The sequence below is a fragment of the Pantherophis guttatus genome, chromosome 7 (genome assembly GCF_059756535.1).
Source record: "Pantherophis guttatus breed Tessera chromosome 7, ASM5975653v1, whole genome shotgun sequence".
In the NCBI taxonomy this organism is placed as follows: domain Eukaryota; kingdom Metazoa; phylum Chordata; class Lepidosauria; order Squamata; family Colubridae; genus Pantherophis; species Pantherophis guttatus.
In genome coordinates, this window is record NC_142069.1 from 58,153,659 (window position 1) to 58,178,460 (window position 24,802).

General features: G+C 40.1%; 1 protein-coding gene across 12 annotated transcripts in view; it reads left to right on the forward strand.

Moving 5' to 3' along the window:
• Positions 1-24,802, forward strand: part of DOCK4 (dedicator of cytokinesis 4) — a 627,777-nt gene that overhangs the window by 264,332 nt on the left and 338,643 nt on the right. For all 12 annotated transcript variants that reach the window (XR_015728984.1, XM_087874154.1, XM_087874155.1 and 9 more), the window contains 8 exons: positions 8,654-8,778; positions 13,816-13,978; positions 17,855-17,961; positions 18,451-18,607; positions 19,607-19,704; positions 19,804-19,887; positions 19,971-20,071; positions 22,554-22,635. Coding sequence is in view for 11 of the 12 variants with exons in the window: in XM_087874154.1 (XP_087730280.1) it covers positions 8,654-8,778; positions 13,816-13,978; positions 17,855-17,961; positions 18,451-18,607; positions 19,607-19,704; positions 19,804-19,887; positions 19,971-20,071; positions 22,554-22,635 (917 nt within the window). In the remaining variant the exon portion in view is untranslated. The remainder of the gene's footprint in view (positions 1-8,653; positions 8,779-13,815; positions 13,979-17,854; positions 17,962-18,450; positions 18,608-19,606; positions 19,705-19,803; positions 19,888-19,970; positions 20,072-22,553; positions 22,636-24,802) is intronic.

Here is a 24,802-nt window from a genome sequence, read left to right on the forward strand (position 1 = left end):
AAACAGCAGAACATTAACAATCGAAGGTCATGATTTACAAGTGGGCTGGCACTCCTTTCTATGGGATGAAAAATATAAAACACACACTTATTTTAAGAGACATACAATTAGGAACACATTACTATTAATTTGGCTCAAAATTAAAAAACAACAGTATACAAAAATTCCGATTTGGCTTTCACCATCAGAAGCGTTAAGGCATCCAAACGTAACAGAACCTAAAAATATAATTAGATACAAAGACTTATCTGACTATCAAGGGAAATTGAAAACTAAACAACAATTGGAAACAGATTTAAATAGAGAAATCGATTGGTGGACCTTCTCACAGATTCAATCGAAACATAAGGAATATATAAAAACATACGAAATTCACAAAGATTCACAATTAGAAGAAGGATAGAATAGAAATGTAAATATGTATATAAATAACTTCCTACGGGCAGATAAATCCGTAGAGGGAAATTTAAAAAGAAAGGGATAATCCAAATATATAGTATAGATTACTAAGGGGAGAATTCTTAGGGGAGGAAAAGAGTGGGGAGGGGGAAATGGAAAAAGAAAATTATTAGGTTAAGATTAAGGGGAATAAGTATAATCGTACTAACTGAAGGACCAATACGAAACAAATGCTTCAAAAGATTAATTTACTTACATCTTATTTGTTGTGTAGATGTTTTTATATGTGTTTTATACGTGTTTTAATAAAGTTTATAAATTTTTAAAATTAGAAAGTCCCACAAGATCTTCACTGTTTCATTTTCTGTAATTTTTTCCACTTTGTGCTCCCATGACTTTTTGGATATGTTGTATTTTTTACATAGTGGCCAGTGGACTAATTTACCAACTCAATCATATCTAGCTTTGTAAACAGTTTGTGTGATTTTGCTGCACTCACATATTAAGTGTGAAACAGTTTCAATTTTGTCATTGCAAAGTCAGCAGTTTAGATTGTCAGTGGATTTTTGTATCTTTGCTTTCATGGTGTTAGTTTGTAGTGCTTGTTCTTGAGCAGCAAGTATTAAACCTTCTGTTTCTTTCTTGATTGTTCCCATCTTAATTCATGCCCATGTAAAGTTGTCATCACATTTTCCTTCAATGTTTTTCAAGTGCTGTCCATGCAAAGCTTTGGTTTTCCATCTATTAATCTGTCATCCAGCTGTTTTTCCTTATATTCTGCCTTTGTTTCTGTTGTTTTTATAATGTTCTCCGTTTACACAGCCTGCAGCAATTTTTCTGTACTTTGGTTCACATAATCATTCAAACTTTGTTTTTCTTCTTCTACAGTTTGATGGATTTGCAATAGTCCTCTGCTTCCTATTTTTCTTTGTAGATTCAACCTGTCGATGTCACTTCGTAAAGCGTATACATATTCAAAAGTGTGCATGTTTTCCGGTCCATGTTTTCCACTTCAGCCAAAGTCCAGTTGATGAGTCCAGCTGAGTAGCGTACCACTGGAACTGCCCACGTATTAATGACTTTAATTATGTTCCCAGCATTCAGCTTTGATTTTAATATTTTGCGGACCCTCCTGATGTATTCCTTTTGCATTGACTCTTTGACTTTTCCATTTAAGATGTTATCTGTTTCCAATATGCCTAGGTATTTGTAACCATCATCCTTTGCTAATGCTTTTATTATGTTTCCATTTCCCAGTTCTATTCCTTCTATTTTTTCCATTTTTCCTTGCTTCATGGATAATATAGCACATTTTTCAAGTCCAAAGTTCATTTTGATGTCACTGCTGAACAGTTGAACTGTGTTGAGTATTGATTTAAGTTCAGTGGGGCTTTTTGCATACATTTTTAAGTCATTCATGTATAGTAGATGGTTTATCTTGCCATGTTGGCTTGAGATTTGGTTTCCCAGTTTTGTGTTTTGTAGGATTATTGTCAGTGGAATTAATGCTATGTTGAACAGTAATGGTGAAAGTGAGTCCCCCTGGAAGAGTCCTCATCTGATGTTGACTTTGTGAAGTTTCTGAAAGATGCCCTAATTAAATCCTGAGCCTCGAGCCAAGTTTCAAAAGAAATCCAATTATTTATTAGGAGCACCATTCTGGCAATTACTCAAATGGAGTCACGTAACCTCCCACGTATTTGCAGGCCCCTATGACCCTGTTCCTCCCTTCCTCCCTGGGCATGTCATAAATTATGTTCTCCAATGGACCACGTTGGCAGGCTGAAAACTCCACCCCTCCTGCTTACCACAGTAACCTAGGATACAATCTTTGACAAAGCATGTGTGGAATGTATTTTCCATTGGGGCAGCTGAGCAGCTTCATCAGTTCTCCCCCTCCTGCTTATGGCAACTTGAAAGCTGGTCTGGAAAGCTTTGCAAGTTGACATTCGGCTCCCCTCACTTTCCGAAGGTGACTTGTGCAAAGCAAAAATAATTTGAGTGCAGGTATAAAGTTTAGGGATGCGGCCCCCCCAAGCTTTTTTGGATTTTCTGCATGAAATTTGGCTATAAGGCGATCAGCCTGGATGTTTTGACTCTTTACTCAAGATGCCTCCGATAAGGGATAACTTGATTAAATATTGGAGTTGTCTCCTGTGCCACCTTGAATCAAGGATTCGCTGCACCTCATAATGGGTTTGTCCCCCTATGACCATGGAGCCCGGGGGCTCACAGGATAATGGCCTCAAGGTCAACCCGATTACGGGTCTTAAGAGGCTACTGTGGAAGACCAGGTGTATCTTCCCTAGCAGTCGGAGCAATTTCAATTGCACTGTGACTGGGTTGATTATCTTTACTATGGGGAATGGTCCCATGAACTTTGGCCCAGATTCCTGCTAGGGAGTTTTAACCTCAAATATTTTGTGGAGAGGTAAACCTTCTCCCCCAATTGGAATGGCCGTTGGGGAGCTCAGTGTTTGTCTGCCTGTTTCATATAGGTTTGTGCCGCTTTAGCTAGTGCTTCCAGGTCGCTTTCAGCGTTGCCATCCACTCAGTCAAGCTGACTGAGGAGGGGGGAATCCCTTGGGTACTCAGGCATTGGGACGAGATCCATGCCGTTCACTACCTTGAACGGGGTTAGTCCTGTGCTACTGTGAACAGCATTACTGTACGCGACCTCAGCGAAAGACAGGAGGTCTGCCCAATTGCACTGCTGATAGTTCACGTAGCATCTCAGGTACTACTCTACCATGGTATGACCCAATGGACTGCAGGAACTCCCACCAAAACTTAGCAGTGAATTGGATCCCTCTGTCTGAAATAATTCTTTGTGGTACTCCATGTAGGAGGTAGATGTGCTTCAGGAACTGTCTGGCCAACTGGTGGGCTGAGGGTAGTCCACTGCAGGGTATGAAGTGCGCCTGTTTGGAAAATAGGTCTATTACAGTCCAGATCACAGTGTTTCCCCCACTTTTTGGCAACTCTATTGCAATCTCCTCCCATGGTCTCATCCATTGCAATCTCCTCCCATGGTCTCGTTGGCTCTGCTACCGGTTGCAGTAGTCCGGAGGGTTTACCTGATCATTTTTTCATTGTGGTGCAGATGGTGCAACTTTTCACATAAGGCATTTATGCCAAGCCACCAGAATTGCCTTTGTGCTAAGTGTAAAGTCTTTAGGAAGCCAAAGTGGCCTGCTGTTTTAGCGCCGTGGCTTCTCTGGAGGATTAGGGTATGTAGGGATTCTGGAATGTAGAGTTTCATCCCTGTCCATGTGAGGTCATCTCTTTTTGTCAAAGTGTGTTGATTATCTCGGAACCAGGGGTCTGCTAGCAGTTCAATTTTGAATTTTGCAGTTAGGTTGCTCACTGATTTATCTTGTGGGTCTCAGTGTTGTTGTCTGGTGGTCACTTGGCAGCTACTTGAGTATGGGGAATGATTGTGTCCACTACCTGCTCTGCTCGCATTTGTACTAGGGTATAAGGGAGAGGTCATCAGCTAGAAAGTTCCTCCCCTCTGGGATGTGCTTTAGCACGAAGTCGAAATGGTTGAAGTATTGAGGCCAATGGATTTGTTTGGGTGATAGCTTTCTTGGGGTACTGAGGGTCTCCAGATTTTTGTGGTCAGTCCAGACTTTTAATGGTTTCTGGCCTCCTTCCAGCAGGTGTCACCAGGTTAGCAGTGCCCATCTCACTGCGAAAGCCTCCTTTTCCCATGCGGCCCATCATCTCTCTGTGTCTGTGAGCTTGAGGGAGGTGTAGGTGCAGGGCTGTAGGTTTCCTTGGCTGTTTCTTTGGAGTAGCACTGCTCCCACTGCTATGTTGCTGGCATCTGCTTGAATAACGAAGGGTTGTTCAGGGTCAGGATGCTTCAGCACTGGTTCCTTTGCAAACATTTTTTTTAGTTTTCAAATGCCTCTTGGCAGGTTAGGTCCCACTGTAGAGGTTGTCCCGGGTGGGATTTTGTTCCTGGGCTCCCTCTTTTTTCAGGAGGTCCATCATGGGTTTAGCAATCTTTGTGAAGGAGGGGATGAATTGCCTGTAAAAGTTCGCGAACCCTAGGAAGCTTTGTAGTTGTCTGCAGGTACGAGGGGGTTGCCAGCCTAGGACAGCTTGCACTTTGGCTGGATCCATCTCTATTCCCACACTTGACACTCAATAATCCAGGTAGTCTAGCCGTGCATGATGGAATTTGCATTTTGATAGCTTCACATACAGTTTGGCTGCTAGATGTTTTTCTAGTACTTGGTGGACAAGGGATATGTGGTCATCCATGGGCTCCGTGTAAATGAGAATATCATCTAGGTAGATGAGAACCCCCTTGTAGAGGTGCTCATGCAGCACCTTGTTTATTAATTGCATGAACACCGCTGGGGCTCCCTGCAATCCGAGAGGCATCACTTTGAATTGGAAGCGCCATTCAAGCAGTTGAATGCTGTTTTCCACTCATCTCCCTCCCTGATGCATACTCCATAGTATGCTTCTCTGAGGTCTAGTTTGGTGAAGACTTTTCCCTTGGCCAGGTGAGATAGCATGTCCTTCATGAGGGGGAGTGGGTATAGGTTGTGTACGCACACGGCATTTATTCCTTGAAAGTCCACACACAATCTCATAGTTCCATCTTCTTTTTCTTTGAAGAGGACTGGCGCTGCGACCCATGGCTTGGCTGGCTCAATGAACCCTCTCTCTAGGTTTTTGTCTATGTAATTGCACATTTCTTGCATTTCCCGGGGTGTCATGGCATACAGTTTGGGCTTGGGTAGTTTTGCCCCCGGGGTGATTTCAATGGCGCAGTCTGCTTCAAGGTGGGGAGGCAGGACATCACCCTTGGCCTCACTGAATACTTCTGTGAGGTTCTGATATTGCCTCTGGATCTGTTCAATCTCTGAGGTTTTGTCCGATGTGGCTGCCAGTTGTTCTGGTGGATTTATTTATTTATTTGTTTGTTTGTTTGTTTGTTTGTTTGTTTGTTTGTTTATTTTATTTCTTAGATTAATATGCCGCCCTTCTCCCGTAGGACTCGGGGAGGCTAACAGAATAAAAAACATATAACAATAAATAAAACTAAAATCATCCAAATGTAAAAATTCCAACAACTAAAATCTTGAAGGGTTCCCTGCATGGGCGGTGTTTCTGCTTGCTATCCTCAGTCTGTGGGTACCCCCTTTCCACCAGATTGTTGGTCCCCACTTGTCTAGCCAGGAGAGTCCCAGTATGACTGGATCTGTCATTTTGGGGGCTATTATGAATCAAATTACTTTCCAGTGATCTGATAGCTCTAGCCTCACTGGTTCGGTCAGGTGGGTGGCATAGGCTCCTCCCATTAGGGATCCATCAACTTGTTCAAACTGGATCGGGTGGGCCAGTCTTTTTGCTCTGATTCCGAGTTTCAGGACTGTGGTTAGGTTGATCAAGCATCTAGTGCAGCCTGAGTCTATTAGGGCCTGAAAAGTCCCCTGGGTTCCCATTTTTGGGGGCGTTAGGCATATTGGGAAAACGAAAGGGTGAACTGGTTCACTCACCATTGGATCGTTTTCGCCATCTTCCTAACTGTCATAGGGTTCCGGCTATTGGTCGTCGTTGCCTGGGGTTTCCCCCCCTCCTTAGGCTGGGTGGGGAGGGACCTCTGCAGCCAGGAGGGCCTTCTGGGATGTGTTGATGGCACGCTTGGGGCTTCGTTCCGGTTGTGCCCTGGGTGGTGGCTCTGGCCTTGGTTTCAGGGCTGGGGTTGCACATGCTGCTGCTATATGGCCAATCCCACTGCATCTGTAGCATTTCAGCAGGCTTCGTGGGAGAGCTGGTCTTGGGGCAGGCTGTGGTGCTGTGGTTCCCTGTTGTCTGGGTGGTCTCTGGTCTGGTTGACCTCTCTCTTTGGTGTTTGGTTGCTTTCTCATGTTGTTAGTGCACAGCCCACTGTCAACTTTTATGGCCACTCGGAACCACTCAGAGAGTCAGTTCGGGATGTCCTGGTAAGCGGTTACCTGGGCGCTTTTCTTGTCCAGGCTTGTTCTGAAGAAGTGCACCAACAGCCGCTCTGGTAAAGGAGGTAGCTTCCCAATGACTCTCCTGAATTCATGGATGTGTTCCCTGATGGGTTGCCCTCTTTGCATTAGGTTTCTGAGCTCATCTTCTGCATATGGGTTCTCCTCTACCTCCTCAAATCTGACCTCTAGCAGTTGTAAGAAGTCATCTGCGTCTTGCAGTTAGGGGGCTCTCCTCTTCTGGAGGGCTGCTAGCCATTCCCTTGCTTCTCCCTCTAGCCCTTCTGCGATGGCATTCACTATGGTTCTGAGGGATGGGTAGAGATGCCCATAGCATTCTAGATGGATCTCGGCCGAGTCAAGGAATAGAGCTAGCTGGTCTGAGTTGCCATCAAACTTTCCCTTGAATTGGGGTGGTTCATTCAGCGCTGCTCCTCCCTCCTCCTGTGGGCCCCTGTAAGCCTGCGCTCGATGCAGCCGGCTCTCTTCCTCAGCTCTAGTTTGGAGAGAAGGCAGGGGTTGTCTGCCCAGGCTGGCCTGCTTGCTGCGTGAGGGGCACTGGATGCAGTCCTGGGCTTTTTCTCCTTCTGACAGGCGGAGAAGGGGGGCTGCATTCCAGTCTGCGGCTCCTCACTTCAAAAGGATCAGCTGTCCCTCCCCTCTCCTTTGGCCAGCATGATGGTCCCTTCTCCTGAATGGTGATATGGTCAAATTCCTTCCTCAGTTGCTCTATGGAGCTCCCCAGGGGCTCCTCAGGACCTTTGAGAGCCTGGCTTGTTCCCAGTCCCACATCCAATCCACTCTTCCCAGTTCACTCAGGGGCTTCCGCTTTTTCTGGACATTGGGATGAGGGAACTCAACCTCAGCTGCTTTAGGTGTTAATCTCCACCAGTACTCATCCCTTCTTGCTTCAGCTGCTACAACGGGCATCTCAGCTTTGATGTCTGGGGGAGGCTGCACACCAGTTGCAGTCGGGCTGCTGGAGCCTGGAATTGCCTATTTTCCAGTTGCTTGTAGCAGGCTTTCTTTGGACAGTCTGCCCTCTGCCATGGTTGCCTGATTTTCTCTCCAAGCCTCCCAGATATCGGGGAGTGATTTGGGAGTCCGGGATTCAGGTAGCCCGGCAATCTCGCTTGATTTAGTAGAGTTGACTCTCTGTGAAGTTTCTGAAAGATGCCCTAATTAAATCATGACCCTTAAGCCAAGTTTCAAAAGAAATCCAGTCATTTATTAGGAGCACCATTCCGGCAATTACTCAAATGGAGTCAGCACTAATCCCCTCACGTGATTTGCAGGCCCCTATGACCCTGTTTCTGCCTTCCTCCCTGGGCATGTCATAAATCACGTTCTCCAATGGACCACGTTGGCAGGCTGAAAACCCCCACCCCTCCTGCTGACCCCAGTAACCTAGGATACAATCTTTGACAAAGCATGTGTGGAATGTATTTTCCATTGGGGCAGCTGAGCAGCTTCATCAGTTCTCCCCCTCCTGCTTATGGCAACTTGAAAGCTGGTCTGGAAAGCTTTGCAAGTTGACAGACTTCACCAATGGTCTCCCCATTTGCTATTAGAACTGTTTTCCATTTTTGCATATTTGCTTTCAAAAATGTACAAATATTTATGCTGATTCCAAAGTTTTCCAGACAGGTGTTAATTCAGCTGTGGGGTAATGAGTCAAGTGCCTTCTTGTATTCAATCCATGCCATATTTAAATTCGTTTTTCTTTGTTTTGCATTTTTTAGTACCATTTTGTCAATGAGTAGCTGATCCTCTTGATTTTTTATAATTTCCTCTTTGTTCTACTGGATACGAACTGTTTTCCATCAGATGATTGAATACTGAATTTTCCAGTATTCTTATAAAAAGTTTGAACGTTGTTGGCAGACAAGAAATTGGGCGATAGTTGCTTGTCTCTGTGCCCTTTTTCTGGATCTTTCATTATCAAATATTTTGACCAGCTGTTAACCATTCTTCACTTGCTGCATTTTGAAACATTTGATCAAATTGAGTGGCTATGCGATGATGGAGGTTGGTCAGGTGTTTTAGCCAGTATCCATGCAGTTCGTCCAGGTCAGTTGTGCTCCAGTTCTTGACCTTCTTTACTTGTTTTTCAACCATGTCAGTTGTTATTACAATTAGGTATTATTGTTGTTGTTGTTGTTATTGTTATTATTGTTGTTATTGTTGTTATTGTTGTTATTATTATTATCTTTTTAAAGATATGCTGAGGTGATATTTTTGTTTTGGTTAACTTGCTTTATTTTTTTCTCCTGTAGGTGAAATGAGAAATGATCTATATATCACAATAGAAAGAGGAGAATTTGAAAAAGGAGGGAAAAGTGTGGCCAGAAATGTGGAAGTCACAATGTACATTGTGGACAGCGGTGGACAAATTTTGAATGTAATTTCTGTTTAACTTCTTTTTTAAATTATAAATATTATTTCAAATTACAACTTTTATAATGGGGAACAACCCAGAGATTATGCTCCTAGATGACTAACAGTAGGATTTTTTAATGTCTGAGTTAAGCTTTGCCAATTCTGCTAAAGAGAAATCTATATGTTAGGTACTGACATACCATTACATTAGTTTCAAACAATCTGTTGTTAGGCCTGCATAATTAATGTAATGAAACTGAAAAGAGATCATGAATTATGCTGATATTGGACTGGACCTGTTAAATTGCTGCTGGATCTGTCTGAACTCTTCCCAATAGCTTGAATTGCAATTATCAGCTTCTTAGTGAAAGATGCTCAGACGTTCTATTCTGAGGATCTGTCTGTTGCAGTCAATGTAAACTGTATCCAAGGTACAAACCATTGATTGAAATTTTAGTAATCTCCCTAGTTTCCAAGTGCAATCTTTAAAGGTGGGGATGATATACTCAAATTTCCTAGTAACAAACTTAATGACATTCTCTTTAACATGGCAAAAGAATGCCAGTACATCCCTAATGTCTAAAGACTGATATTATGATTCCCAGTCTTAATCAACTGTTCCAGAGCATTAACTAACTGGCAAATATAAGGCCTTCATGACTGCTTCTAGCCTAAATTAATTAAAGTTTTTGGCCAGATCTGCCTAGGCAGCCATATATTTTTGGATCATTACGTGGAACATAGACACCGTCCACCTCAATACTAGCCTCCAGTGCCTTCACAAATGATAGATATTTTGGGCCCTACCCAAGGCTCTGGTCAAGCCTGTAGTACAGTGGACTAAAGCACTGTTATTAACATCTGCTGCTTGCAATTACTGCAAGTTCAAATCTCACCAGGCTCAAGGTTGACTCAGCCTTCCATCCTTTCAAAGGTAGGTGAAATGAAGACCCAGATTGTGGGGGCAATAAGCTGACTTTGTATAAATATACAAAAATATGAAGGCTATTGCTTAGCGCATTGTAAGCCGCCCTGAGTCTCCGGAGAAGGGCAGCATATAAATTAAAGCAAAAAATAAATAAAAAAATAAAAAAGATAAGGTAAGACAAGTGACCTATCTAGGATCCAAGTTTAAATTTTTGAGTTTTTTTGTTCCTTCTATCTTCCATGAAGGCCAAAGCACAAAATGAGATCTTGAAACCCAGTGATCAATTCCTAGCTGAGAAAGCCATAGAAATAGTGCCATTGGCTGACAATCTTTTAGGTGCATTAAATTTTCTTCATAATGCCTAAAAAGAATAGGGATTGGAGAACATCCTGAATTTTAAGTGGCTAAATTGACATGACAGTACTATCAGTTTTTCTTGGAGAAATTAAAGTTCATCTTAGGCTACGAGAACAATTTTGATTATTTTGAGAACAAAATAATCAATCTGGATGGTGAATATCATGGCCTCAGAATACTAAATAGCTCAATGTTTTCATTTCCTTTTTTAAATTTGACTAGTACAAAAGGCAAAGATGAAGAGGCAGAAAACATGCTGATGCTTCCAGACAGGGGTATCAAACCAGATGCATTACATGCAGGCCACGCCCACCTTGGCTCTGCAAAGGCAAAAAATGTCACAATATGCTGTGATACGTCATGTGACATGATCAAGTTTGACACCTGTGTTCCAGAAGATTCTAGCATTCTGAGTTAGTGCATTTGTCCATTGATTTACCATGAGCCATGCAGTTAGAGTGGACTGTCTCCCCCAGGGAACATAATGTCACATCAGATTATATACAGGTTATATTTACATATCTGGTAAATACATATTAGGTACCAAGACTTGTGCGATACAGATTACAATGTAATTTCTATGCAGATCATCTTAGCTTCCCATGGAACACTGACAGACAAATTTAAGATATCACCTATGCTTTTTCCTTGAAAAGGAAGAAGGAAATTAGGCTGGTGGTCCCTGTTCCTGAGATACTTTTTTCCAGTCAAGCCAATAATGTATAACCCAAAACACTCTGAGGGATTATGCTTCTCAATGCCCATAAATCAAGATATACATGCTGCTGGAGGAACTTCTCCTATAATGTCCCCATCTAAGGTTTTCACCTGATTCTGAAAATGTTACAAATCATCCGTTCAAATTTATCAACCAAGTGAATGTAAATCTGTTACCTTGAAAGTGACCTTCCTCATTGCCATAATATTATCCAGGTACATCTTTGGAGCTGGCAGTCTTATCAACTAATGAAGAAGTCTGTGATCATGTTCACTCAGTGGACTTGTGCACAAATCCCTCATGCATGCCCAAAGTGTACTCCACTTTCCACAGCGCACAGGTCTAATTCTGCCTACATCCAACCACTGTCTTAGAGCAACATTCTCCTAAGCTGGATTTTTGAAGAATAATAAATGCAGGCAGTCCTTGATTTACAACCACAATTTCTGTTGCTAAATGAAAGGGTTAAAAGTGAGTTTTTCCCCATTATATAACCTTTCTTGAAACAGTTACTAAGTGAATTACTACAGTTCAGGGATGAAATGTAAAATCCGTTATTACCGGTTCTGTGGGCGTGGCTTGGTAGGGGGGGGGTAATGTGACTGGGTGGGCGTGGCCATTTTTTTTTTTTAACTTTTCAAAACATTTTTTCTAATGCTTTGAAAAACCTCTGCCAATCAGGCAACTCAGCTGGGAGTTGCCAGAGACTTTTCAAAGCATTTTTTTACCACTTCTTCAGCCAAGAGGTTGAAGAAAAAAATGCTTTGAAAAGCCTCTGATGATCCCAGTTGAGCCATGTGATCATCAGCCATGTGATCATCATTTTTTACTTTTAAAAGCATTTTTTCTTCGGAAGAGGTTGTAGAAAAAATGCTTTCAAAAGTAAAAAAAAAGCCTCTGATGATCGTGCGGCTCAGCTGGGCATGGTGTGGGGGGGGGGGCGCAGGGATTTTTGCTACCGGTTCTCCGAACCACCCACCGCCATCGCTACCAGATCGGATGATCCGGTCCGAACCGGGAGCATTTCACCCTTGCTACAGTTGTTAAGTTAGTAACACAGTTAAGTGAATCTGGATTCCCAACTGACTTTGCTTGTCAGAAGGTCACAAAAGGTAATCACATTACCCCTAGACACTGCAACCATCATAAATATGAGTCAGTTGCCAAGCATCTCAATTTTATTCATGTGACCATTGGGGTGCTGCACAGAGATGGTATTCAGCCAGTTTGCACCGGTTCGCATGAACCGTTGGCAAAAATTTGGCCAAGGTCACCGAACCAGTAGCGATGGCCAGCTGGCCACGCCCCTGAACCGGTCCCTCAGTCGCCATTCACTCACCCCGCCCACCATGTTCATCACCGCCATGTTCTTCACGCACGCACATCACATTGCCTTGCAAGTCCAATGGGATATGCATGCGCGAAGAACATGGCGGCAACGGCAGCAGCTTTTTCCGTGAACTCCAGTACTTTTCTGGTACTCTTTGCCAGTGCTTTCCAGCAGCGGTGGCGGACTGGGAGCCACAGAAAATAAGCAGCAGGAACAAAGAGGCTGTGGTGGTGGGGGAAGCGGGGCTAGGGCCGGGGCCACTAAAGGAGGGGAAACGGTGGCGACTGGCGAAGGGAGGGCAGGGGTAGATAGGTGGAAATTCCAAAAATTTTCCTACCTTTTCTTGTGGGCGTGGCTAAGTGGGGGGGGTCATGTGACTGAGTGGGTGTGGGTGTGAGTGATGTCAAGTTGGCCATGCCCACTCAGTCACATGCCGCCCTCACCTAGCCATGGTCACTGAATCAGTAGCGAAAATTTTTGAAACCCACCACTGGTGTTGCAAGGGTTGTAATTGTGAAAAATAGTTGTGTCACTTTATCAGGGCTGTTGTAACTTTGAACTGTCACTTAATAAACTGTTGTAAGTCAAGGACTATTCCAAAAGAACCAAAAACTGGTTTAGATGATCACATTACTTCCTCCAGTTTTGTCTTTATCAGCCACAAGAAGTTTTCCCTACCTCTGGATTTTTTCAAAGAGAAGAATAGCATTTAAATGAAATCTGAAATGAACCGTTAAGTAACTATTCCACACAGTTGAAAAGCAATTCTATTAGACAAATTACTCTCTCTCATGCACACACAAAGTATTGCTGGTTTCTTGAATTTGCATCATTGGTATTTTGAATAAATGGGAAAAAAAAGACTTATTGTGGTATAGTGAATTTCAGAGAAATACCCAGAATCATCAGAGTGAATGTGTAAGGTGGGTGGTTATGTATATTGATTGAATGAATAAATGAATGAATGAATGAATGAATGAATGAATGAATGAATGAATGAATGAATGAATGAATATGCTTCCCCATGACAATTGGAAAACCTGATATAACATTTTTACAGAATTCATTTGCATACAAAATGCATATAAAATATAGTAATGCAGTAAGTTGCAATAAATCTAATATTAAAGCTGCAGACAAAATAAGTTAAAGCAAAATAAATGTAAAATGAGAAACACTGAAAATTATATAATACAGGCCCATGCCCGAAGGAAATATTGGCACAGTAGTCCCAAAGGTGCTTTTTCAAGAGACAATTGGACTTTCTGGTTTTTCTTTGAAAATCTTTTGCTTTTCATCCAAGAAGCCTCTTCAGCTGAAGAGAGTGGAAGAAACTTCTTCGATGAGAAGTGAAATGTCTTCAAAGAAAACCAGAAAGTCCAGTTGCTTCTTGAAAAAACACCTTTAGGACAGCCATGACCTGGATGACTGAGAATCTCCATAGACATTTGGGCATGGTAGGTTGATGAATGTGATAATACCATGGACCGTGATAAAGGATTTCCTTCATGCTTTCTTACTGAGTGAACAATAAGCATTTTTTCTGCCCTTACTGGTATTTAAATTAAATTTACCTCACTCTCTGTCTTTGCCCCTGCTTGTGCCTTTCAAAAGTCCATGGAAAACAAAATGTTATGTTCTGTTTACTGTAGATCTTTCAGGATACTGACCATTGGTTATACAAGTGAAGTAATTTGGGTTTTTTTTTAAATGCTTTCTTTTTAAGGATTTTATCTCCTTTGGCTCTGGAGAGCCACCAGCCTCTGAATTCCATTCTCTTGTGTTGTATCATAACAACAGTCCCAGGTGGGCTGAGCTGCTGAAACTACCTATTCCAGTGGATAAATTCAGGGGAGCACACCTTCGGTTTGAATTCCGCCACTGTTCCAGTAAGACCTATTCAGAAGTAGTAGTGATTTTAAATTACAATCTACATTTTTTAAACAAATGTTCTTCATACCTGCTGGTTGAGGAAAGGCTGTCATATGGGCATCACAATGAAAAAAAAAAAACCCGTATGCACTAAAACAGCAGTTTTGCATTAGAATATTCCGCAAAAATAAATGTATGGTTGCCTGTAACTGAAGATTAATTATGCTTTTAAACACCAATGATCCAACAACGACTGGTTATTTAATGACTGTTGGAAGGTAAAATGGCCTGGGAAATAGTGCTTCTATCTGTTGTAAAATGATGCGTCTCTCCTGGCAATCACATGAAGGATGCTTGGCAACCAGTTCACACTTACAGCTGGTTGTAGATTGAAAGAGAAATGGAAGAGTAGCTGATATGGGATTAGAATCTCTTGCCAGTTTAATTCAGAACAGAGAAAAATGTTGCCAAAAGGATGATGCAGAATGAGTTGTTAGATGATAAAGGCTTATTTTCTTCAAAAAAATTCCTTTTGATTTTAGTTGGAGATTGACCTTTCTTTTCCTTTTCAATCTCTTTTATTTCCTAAAGTCACAAGAGTTTGCATAGAATCCCCTAAACCTCTTGGATCATTTAATTATTTTAGTGAATCCAATATCTAAATTTCAAGTAATTTCTCTTTGGCCATTGTAATTTTAATGTATTTTTTAATGAAAAAATTGTGGATATAAATATTAACATATTTAATTTAATAGCAGTGTGCTTTTCCTATGTACCGTATTTTTTGGAGTATAAGGTGCACTCCCCCCCAAAAGTGGGTGGAAATGTCTGCGTCTTATTCACCAAATGTTGTCGAAGCCCCACCCACCCACTAGCCCCCACCCGCTGGCCATTTTCGGCCTCCACATATCATGTTTTCGGACTCCACATGCTCTATTTTAGACCCATTCCAGGATGCAGGGATCGCCACAGCACATTGCTGCCTCCGTGCATCGCATTTTCAGCTGGTTCCACAGGTGATGTGCTGGGCAATCCCGGCAGCCTGGAACGCGTCTAAAACAAAGCATGTGGAGGCTGAACACGCAATGTGCAGAGGCCAAAAATGTCAGATAATTATCTGAAACAGTGCCACTGAACCACACTGTCTATACTGGAAGGATGATTTTGTGTTTATACTTTCCCTCCATTTTGTCTAAGGGACTGAAGGGGGAGTGGCTTAGCCACCCTATAAATATGACCTCCCCACAGGGGAGACACAGGGGAGACACACAGGAGAAAAGAGAGAGGAAGGGATTATGCTCTAGGCACATTTACCTCAGAAATAAATAAAGACCAAGATACAATGTTCTGTGATTTAAAATGTAAATAGTTTATTGATTTTAAATAAACAAAGTTTTTCTTGATAAAAGAAATCTGGCTTAATTGTAGTTGCTGGGACATTCCAAGATCTTATTGACCTCTACAACATAAACTAAAAACTTTTCTAACGAATTGATAGCAAGAGGATGGTTGTGGTCTAATGATCTTTAGCAAGCTCACATATGTCATCTAAAATAAAAGGGGTCACTAAAAAGAAAATTACTTGGACCCGTGAATCCCCGGTATTAACCAGAGCCTGGAGGATTCAGATGGCTAGCCAGCATCAAGAAAACTGCAAAACAGACTTCCGGTTGGCATCGCAGGCTCCGTGGACGGTCATTTATGGCCGCCAGCCCTGTGTCTCCGTAAAAGCCGCTTTGACAGCGCAAATCGGCTGTCTAGCGGCTGAAAAACTCTCCTTCGGGAAAAGAAGGAGAGGAGAGCCGGTGGGCGAGAGTAGAGCCCCCCAAAAGTCCTTTGGATCATTTCCAGAGGCTTGGAGGGTGAGAGCTCCTCAGCCAGCCCGCCAAGAAGCTCCGGAGCCAGGACGACTCTGCAAAAGTAGAGCGAGAAGCCGCGATCCGATCCTGCTTTCAAAAGTGAGTTTGATTGATTTCAAGCGCAGGCAGAGCGGAAAACAGGAGAACAAGCCTTAAAAGTACAGAGCTTAACTCCGAAGTTACTTTGTTTCAATTTGAATCTTAAGCTGGAGGCGGAAGATGGCGTCTTTGTTATGGTTTTGAAAGTGAAAACCAGAAACGAAAGTGCTTGAGAACTTTGCACTGGGAGAGTGGATTAGCTGCCTATTAACTGCTGGGAACTGAGAGTTTGTGGAGGGAAGAGAATAAAAAAAAAACTACTCTGTCTGGCAAATTAGAGACTATAAATTAACATCTTTAAAGACTTCGTTGCTTTTAAAGAAAAGGGGGGGGAGGAAAAAAAGTGGCTTCTAGAGAAGTGAAACCAGGAGCTGTTAAAGGAGGGGGAGGTTCTCCAGTTGTGTCAGTGGTGACACGGAAAGCACAACTTTCAGCTGATTCACAGAGCCAGACCCAGAGTCAAGATGCAGCACTTAATGATTTTAAGGAAGCTATGAAAGAAGCCATGAATAATCAAGCAACAGCAATGAGAGAAGCAATGAACAATTTAACACTACTTGTTGAAGGGAAATTTAAGAAAATTGAGGAGGACATAAGCTCGATCAAGGGAGCAGTCGCAAAGGAACACGATAAAATAAGAGATGATATTGTTTTTGCTGTATCAGGACTCTCAAATCTTGTTATCCAGCTTGATGGGAAAGTTGAAGGAATTAATGAAGCCAACTTAAATTTGGAAAGCAAAATGGGTGATCTCATGACTAGAACAGAGAAAGTGGATGATGAATTGGTAATGTTACAATACAGATCCATGGAGTTTGCTCTGAGATTGAGAAGCCTGAAGGAAAATAGCAAAGAAAATTTAAAAGACATTTGTGCTGATGCTATTGCGGAGATAATTAAAGGAAGACCAGAAGATGTGGCAATCCAAATTGATAAAATTTTGAAATCTGGCTTAATTGTAGCTGCTGGGACATTCCAAGGTCTTATTGACCTCTACAACCTAAACTAAAAACTTTTCTAACAAAAAATGTGACGCACAGAGGCCAAAAACATGACGCATGGAGGCAGCAATGGACTGTAGCGATCCCCACAGCCTGGAACAGCTGATTGGTGGTATTCCGGGATGCCAATCCAACTGCCAATTAGCTGCTCATACTGAATCAGGCTGCGATAATGTGCTGAAGCTGACCAGGCTGTTTGCTGCAAGGACCCTATCCAGATGAATACTGATTGATGCTGGTAGGCAGAGGCAGAATTTTTTTTCTTGTTTTCCTCCCCAAAAACTAATGTGCCTCTTATACTCTGAAAAATATGATATTCTAAAATAAAAATAAGTTATTCTGAAGTTATCTTGAAGAATGCAGTATTGCAGGCTAATTTTGTTGACTGCTGGCTGCCTGCAGTTTAGCATTTCGATTCTCACCGGCTCAAGGTTGACTCAGTCTTCCATCTTTCCAAGGTTGGTAAAATGAGGACACTTAGAGAGGGCTATAAGGCACTGTGAAGTGTTATACAAGTTTAAGTGCTATTGCTATTCATTAAATTATAAGTATAATTGTGTGATCCGGATATATATCCTTCCAGCTTTGACAAATGCATGCAATTTTTGTAGCAAGATTTTTAAAATTGGTTTGCCCTCACCTTTTTCTTGATAGGGATGAGATAGAAAGTGGCTGGCCTAAGGTCCTCCAACTGGCTACACCAATCTGGTTCTCATGCTGATGGTAGAAGTCCTGAATTTAATTGAAGTCGATGGAAATCAAATGAATCATCTCTTAATTGCCTTGTGTGATTAATATATCTATACATTCAATTGATTACATGGCACTCTTGAGTTTAGTTGCAAATATATGTGCAATTTTATTTTATTTTCATTTATGAACTTTCATTCCAGCTTAGAATATGGTGTATTTTTAATGTGTGTGTGTGTTTCAGCAAAAGAGAAGGGAGAGAAGAAGATGTTTGGTTTTTCTTTCGTCCCTCTGATGCAGGAAAATGGAAGGACCCTGCCAGACGGAATTCATGAGCTCATTGTGCACAAGGTATTTTCAAAAAGAAGCCAGAAAAAACATAGCTTATTCAGTAAAAAAATCCTAGATTGATTCAACTGTCAGAAGAATGCTAGATTTGTCATTGTGAAACATGTCCTATCATCATACCCTTTCCAATTTATGTTGCTGATTCTTTATATTACACATGTATACATGGGTATAGATGAATTTAGCTCTCTCACACATGAGGAAAAAGGTGAATATCAGTTTTGAACATATCAAACTTGGGACATGAGGGATGTGGAAATTTTAGAGCATAGGAAGTGGATATAGATATAAAATATTATCAGTACATAAGTATCCTGAAAGCATAGCAAACCATGGATATACCTAGAAAGTACATAGGAAGAAAATGTTAGAAAATACAGTTGATTAGCAGTACAAATGTTTTTTCTAATGGCTTTAGATTTGACAGTTCTATGCTGCATTTTTTTTTATTAGGCATAGTGAGTTAAAATGCAATTTTAATTGTTCTCTCAGTGTGAAGAAAATACAAATCTTCAGGATTCTAGTCGCTACCTCAAATTTCCCTTTTCAAAAGGGCATCTTCTTGCAAACAACCACCAAGCAATAAAATCTACTAAGGAAACTTTCTGGATTACATCTTTTCTGTGTTCAACTAAACTCACACAAAATGGTAAAGTATACTGCATAATACAGTATAATAGATGAGCTTATTAAGATAAGTATATTGTATATAGTTGTTGATAAACCAAGAATTTTAAGTGCCAAAAGCCCCAAATCAGGTTCCACTTATCCACAAATGCCCTTGTCCATGGTATAAACAGCAACACTGTTTTACTATTTCTAATTCCCAGACATACTTATGTATGGGAATTAGAAATATATATGTGATGGTCTGCTTCACCCATTTGTGGTGAAGCAGACCATCACATTTTAAACAAAGATACATGAACTGAGTCAGCTTATCCATAGGTTGCACAATTTTCATATTTTGGTTAAAAATTTGAGGGTTGTCTTATTCATGGATAAGCTTATTCTCAGGCATAATACAGTATTACAAATATATTTTATAATTCAATATTAGTAATATTGATGCTAAACATATTTAATAGACTATTGATTAGCTCAATACATGAATAAATTATCTGTTGACCTGTTTGTAAGCAGACTAAAAATGCAGCAGTTTTAATGTGACAATATTTTTTAAGTAGCACATCTATAGATTGTTTTTTTTAATTACCATTCAATGCTTTCAGATTAAAAAAAAATGCCCTTACTGTGTTTATTGCCCAAAATGATAAAATATTGTGAGAAATATGAGGACTTCTGAGGAATATTATTAAAATTTTTGGCATTGAATATAATGCATGACACAGATTTAAATAAATGGAGCAAAAATGTAGTTTCATGTTGAACAGTGCAATTCTATTTCTCTACGCAGAAGTAAAATGCATTAATTTTTAGGGGATTACTTGTGAGTGAATAAAATGAATGTTATATTTCATGTGTCACAATTTTTTTAATAGCATATACAGATATGCAGCTTAAAACATGGGCTTCATTTAGGGGAGATATACAGTATAACCTTTTCCTTTTGGCTATTTCTAAAATTAATGTATGTATAATAAATTGTTTGCTTACAATTGTATTTTTGCTAAACTTTATTTTGCAGGAGATATGCTTGACCTTCTTAAATGGCGAGCTCACCCAGAAAAAATTGCAGGTTGCCTCTCAAAACTGAAAGAAATTGATGGTTCTGAAATAGTGAAGGTGAATACAATTGGCACTGTTTATTTTTCTCACTGAGATAAAATATAAGAATAACATTTCCAAAGGATATAATTCTTAAATTTGTCTTCCTTCACTTAGTTTCTTCAAGATACGCTAGACACTTTATTTGGGATTTTAGATGAAAATTCTCAAAAGTATGGCTCTCAAGTATTTGACTGTTTGGTAAGGCATATTTTATTATTCATTGTATTTGTTTTGATTTTTGAAATTGGCTAAAATAAACTAATATACATTTTTTCCCTTAGGTTCACATAATTAATTTGCTGCAGGACAACAAGTTTCATCATTTTAGGCCAGTTATGGATACCTACATTCAAAGTCATTTTGCAGGAGCTCTTGCTTACAGGTAGAAAGGTTTCAATGCTTTGAATATAGATGCAATCAGATGATTGGCAGTTGACAGCATCTTTAGTTCAAATGTGTTGCAGTCTCCATGGTTAAAACCAAAGTGTAATAAACTGATATATTAAACTAATTATACTTTGTTGTAAAAATTTATCTGAGCTTTTACATTTGGTTATCGATACTAAATCAATCATCTGACATATAATTCTTTTGCTTTTATATAAACCTAAGTTCATACTGTATGTGTCTTTAACTGTTTTCTGAGTTGGGAAAATGCTTAATATTAAACCAAATTCAAACTCATAGAGAGGTAGATTTATTCTCCAAAGCACCTGAGGGCACATCAAAAAGCAATGGGTGGAAGCTTGTTAAAGAGAGATCCTGTAATGATTGTCTCTCCTTCTAACCTAAGAAAGTAAAAACTCTTGAAACGTGGTTGTTCAAAAGAGACCTTTTAAGGAGAAATGTCCTGACAGAACAATGAATCAGTACAGTAGAAGTTTTCAAGAAAAGATTGGACAGCCATTTGTTTGGGATGATATAAGGTCTTCAGCCTTGGGCAGGAGGTTGGACTAGATCTCCAAAATCCTTTCTGGGCTTATGTTTTTAGGATTCTAAGTAGTTTCCCCCTAATTCTCAAAGGATTTATTAATAGCCCCTTAAACCACATGGTTTGAATATGAATGAGTAAATTAGAGCACAATCAAATCTGAGACTACAAAAGGAATGATGAAGGATTAAGGAAAGAATTTAGTTACTAGGTCAGTGTAACATTTTGAATTTGGAGGCTTGGATTTAGGTTGGCATCATACAGCAACTGTGGAAAATACCTATTTGAAGCTAGAAAAAGTTGTGGCTGCTTTTAAGGAGTTGTAGAAAGGAACCAGATTTGTATTTCATGTGTGATGCAGGACATTTTTGCCCTTGAACTGCTGTGCTGCACTAATGAGATACCTGACCATTTATGGTCTTATGGTACATTTCAATGGGCCACGATTGTTACATGTAGTGCTTGACTTACAGTTTGCCGTTTCGTAATCATTTTATAACAGATCTCTTCCCAAAGTACTTAGAACCCAGAAATGAAGTTCCTATGAATGCATAACCTGCATTCATGTGATCATATTTTGTATACTTGGCAAAAATACCTCATAGAAAACAATGGATTTGTTTAATGACTGCCATATCTGCTTTATGACTGCCACAAAAAAGATCATAAAATTGGATCAGTCACATGATGACCTTCTTTACAACAGTTGCAACTTAGAACCACAATTGGAAGTCTCCATTATGTTCATAAGTCAAGGACTACTTGTATACCTAACCTGGGACATGAAATATATCTTTCTTCTCCATATAGAAAGCAGTCATGGACTTATTATTCTCACAAAACAATATATACTCCAAGTCCTAACTTGGTCTGCTTTATTTGGTTTAATTCGCCTCCTTCAGAATAAATGATATGTGCTGTTCTCAAGGATTTTGAGAATCTCTCCCTTTATTTTCATGTAACATTTTTTATTGAGCCCAACATTGTATTGATTGAAATGTTCTCTCTAGGAATGTGTACAAAGTTTCATAGCTAATGGAGCATATTCATTAAACAAATATCTATTATATACCAAATCAGACTATTGGCCCACATTGCTTCAGGATAGAGTATTATTTTATATGAGTGGTACATATAGCTATTCTAACATTTGCCTCCGGTTCAAGGACAAATTATGCATTGTATTGTATTGTATTGTATTGTATTGTATTGTATTGTATTGTATTGTATTGTATTGTATTGTATTGTATTGTATTGTATTGTATTGTATTGTATTGTATTGTATTGTATTGTATTGTATTGCATTGCATTGCATTGCACTGACTGCACTGCAATGCAATGCAATGCAATGCAATGCACTACATTATATTATATTACTGAAAATACTGAGTGAGGAGAATCATGTCCTATTCAGACTGTGAGAGCAAAAATTATCGAGGATGTTTGAGTTCCTAACATTTGGAGATGAAAGCCAAAACAATGTTTATGAATCATGCCAGACTCAAACAAAATTTCATTCAGTGGTGGTGTCTCATTATTTAGAAGAATTCAGTGACCTTGCACATACTACAATGAAGTTGGCTAATGAACTTTCCTTCCCACCTAGAAAGCAAGGTATATTACTATCTTAAAAGCAATCAAACTATATTATATTTGTTAATATGTATACCAATAATAATGTACTATTCTCTACATTCATAATTCAGCAATTTAAATATAGGAGATTATCCACTGAATAGTTTTGTTTTCAATTACATTTTATTGGAATTGTTCTGCAGAATTGCTTACTTCCCTAGGAATAGTTTATTGAGGCTTAATTTTCAGTAGATATATGTACTGATTAAATTATGAATTATTATTCATGCAGGTTATTAGTCTACTTAACAATGAATTAAGACTTCAATGTAGAACTAAGTTTTGTTTTATATTTTAGAGATCTCATAAAGGTATTGAAGTGGCATGTTGATCGATTTACTGAAGCAGAAAGACAAGCACACAACCAGGAAGTATTAAAGGTAATAAACCTGAAACAAATGGTGTAATCTTAGCTAGCTTTTTCTAACCTGCTTCTATTCAGAGGCTTTTACGAGATTACAGTTCCTGTAATTTCCAGTTAGGGTTGCTGCATTTATCTGACACATCTGACTAGAAGCAGGTTGCAGAAGCTGATTTAATATGATTGTTAATATTTTTTGTATATAAATGTAAAAATGCTAATTCATAACAAATGAAGTTACCATAGCTTGTATCTGGAATAGAGTCAATTGCATTTTCCTGTGCAAGATTATTTTTATTAGCTTTTCTCAAACCTCTCATCCCATTGATTCACCCTGAAACTTGTGTGAGTGAGAGATTGCAACTGTGGAAAGAACTGTATGGGTGCATGATAGATCTCTCTCTCTCTATATATATATATATACAAGCGAAAACTACTGACGCATTAATCACAATATCTCCAGGACCATAAAGCCTACAAACTTGAAATTTGAAACGTATGTTCCCCTTGGCTTCTAGGTGCTCACTAAGAAAGGACTTTTTGAAATGACCATTAGAGCATTATTATTTCCTATATTATTATAACACGCTCTGATGCTAATTAGTTAGATGATCTACTTCCCCTCCCAACTTGAAAATAACTCTGGAGAGAATGGGATAGCATAGGACAAGCTTCTGTGGGGCAAACCTCATGGAAAGAAGGAGCTAGAAAGCCTGAGGGAGAGAAGGGGATAGAATAGGAGATGTTTCTGTGGGGCAAGGCTGAGGGAGAGAAGGGGAGAGGAGAGTCTTTTGTGGGGCCAGCCTGAGGGAGAGAAGGAGAGAGGAGAGGATCTATGGGGCCAAGCCCCTATTGGCCAAGTGTTTTTGAGTTGCACTATCCAGTCTGCCAAGGAAGGCATTTGAGGTTTCTCTTGAAGCAGCTCTGGCATAGCTACAAAATCCTAACCAGAGCCTACCTTAAATGGGGTAAACTCTGTGCTACTATGCATTGAATTATTCTATGCCGCCTCTGCAAATGGTAAAAGATCAGTCCAATTGTCTTGTTGATGTAGCACCGAACTACTGTAACAGGACCGAATTAGTCCTCTCTCACACTTTGAGTTTCCATAAGACTTTTAGACGTGTACGTGCAGGATTGTAGCAGGCCTTGGTCATTCTTTTGTAATAGTGCAGCCCCCACGGCTACATTACTTGTGTCTGCCTGAATTACAAAAGGAGAAGTTGGATCAGGGTGCTTTAGCATGGGCTGCGCCACAAACAGCTGTTTGAGTTTTTTGAATGCCACTTGGCACTCCATAGTCCACATAAGTAACTGACTCTGGCTTCGGCTTGCCTTCGCCCTTAGTTTTTAAAAGGTTGGTGATTGATAATGCAATTTTGGTGAATGAAGTGATGAATTGCCAGTAGAAATTGGCAAAACCTAGGAAACTTTGTAATTGCTTCCTAGGGGGCAATTTAACACTGACAGCACCTTTTCTGGGTCCATTTCTACTCCTTCATTAGATATACAATAACCCAGGTAATTTACATTTAGAAAGCTTCACATACAATTTGGCTGCTCAGAGTCTTTTTAGGACCATCCACACCAATTTCACATGCTCTTCCAGTCTAAGTATAGTCTCAGTATATATTAAAATATCATTCAAATACACCAACACCCCCTTATACAAGTAGTCATGCAACACCTCATTAATCAGTTATATGAACATAGCTGGGGCCCTCTGCAGCTGGGGCCCAAAGGGGAGTACTCGGAATTGAAAACATCCCAGAATGGCAGTTTTCCATTCATTGCCCTCCTTGATTTGAACCCAGTTATAAGCCTTCCACAGATCTAATTTAGTGAAGATTTTGCCTTTGGCTAGATGTGCAAGCATGTTTTTCATCAGGGGCAATAGATAGACATTTTCCATGCACACTGCATTTAGCCCTCTATAGTCTAGTGCAGAGTTCCATCCTTTTTCTCCCGGAGCAATACTGGGCCTGCCACCCATGATCTAGCCAGTTGAATGACATCCCATAGATCCCAGTACTCCTTGGGGATTCTGGGCTCACTTTTCAGGTGCTCCTGCATGACTGCCCCTAGCTCCCTTGTTTCTTTGGTTTTCTTGCCTCTGGGTGTGGAATTTCTTCCCCTTTTTTGATGACCTTATGCCAGATTTTTAAGAGCCCTCTTTTCCAGTTCAC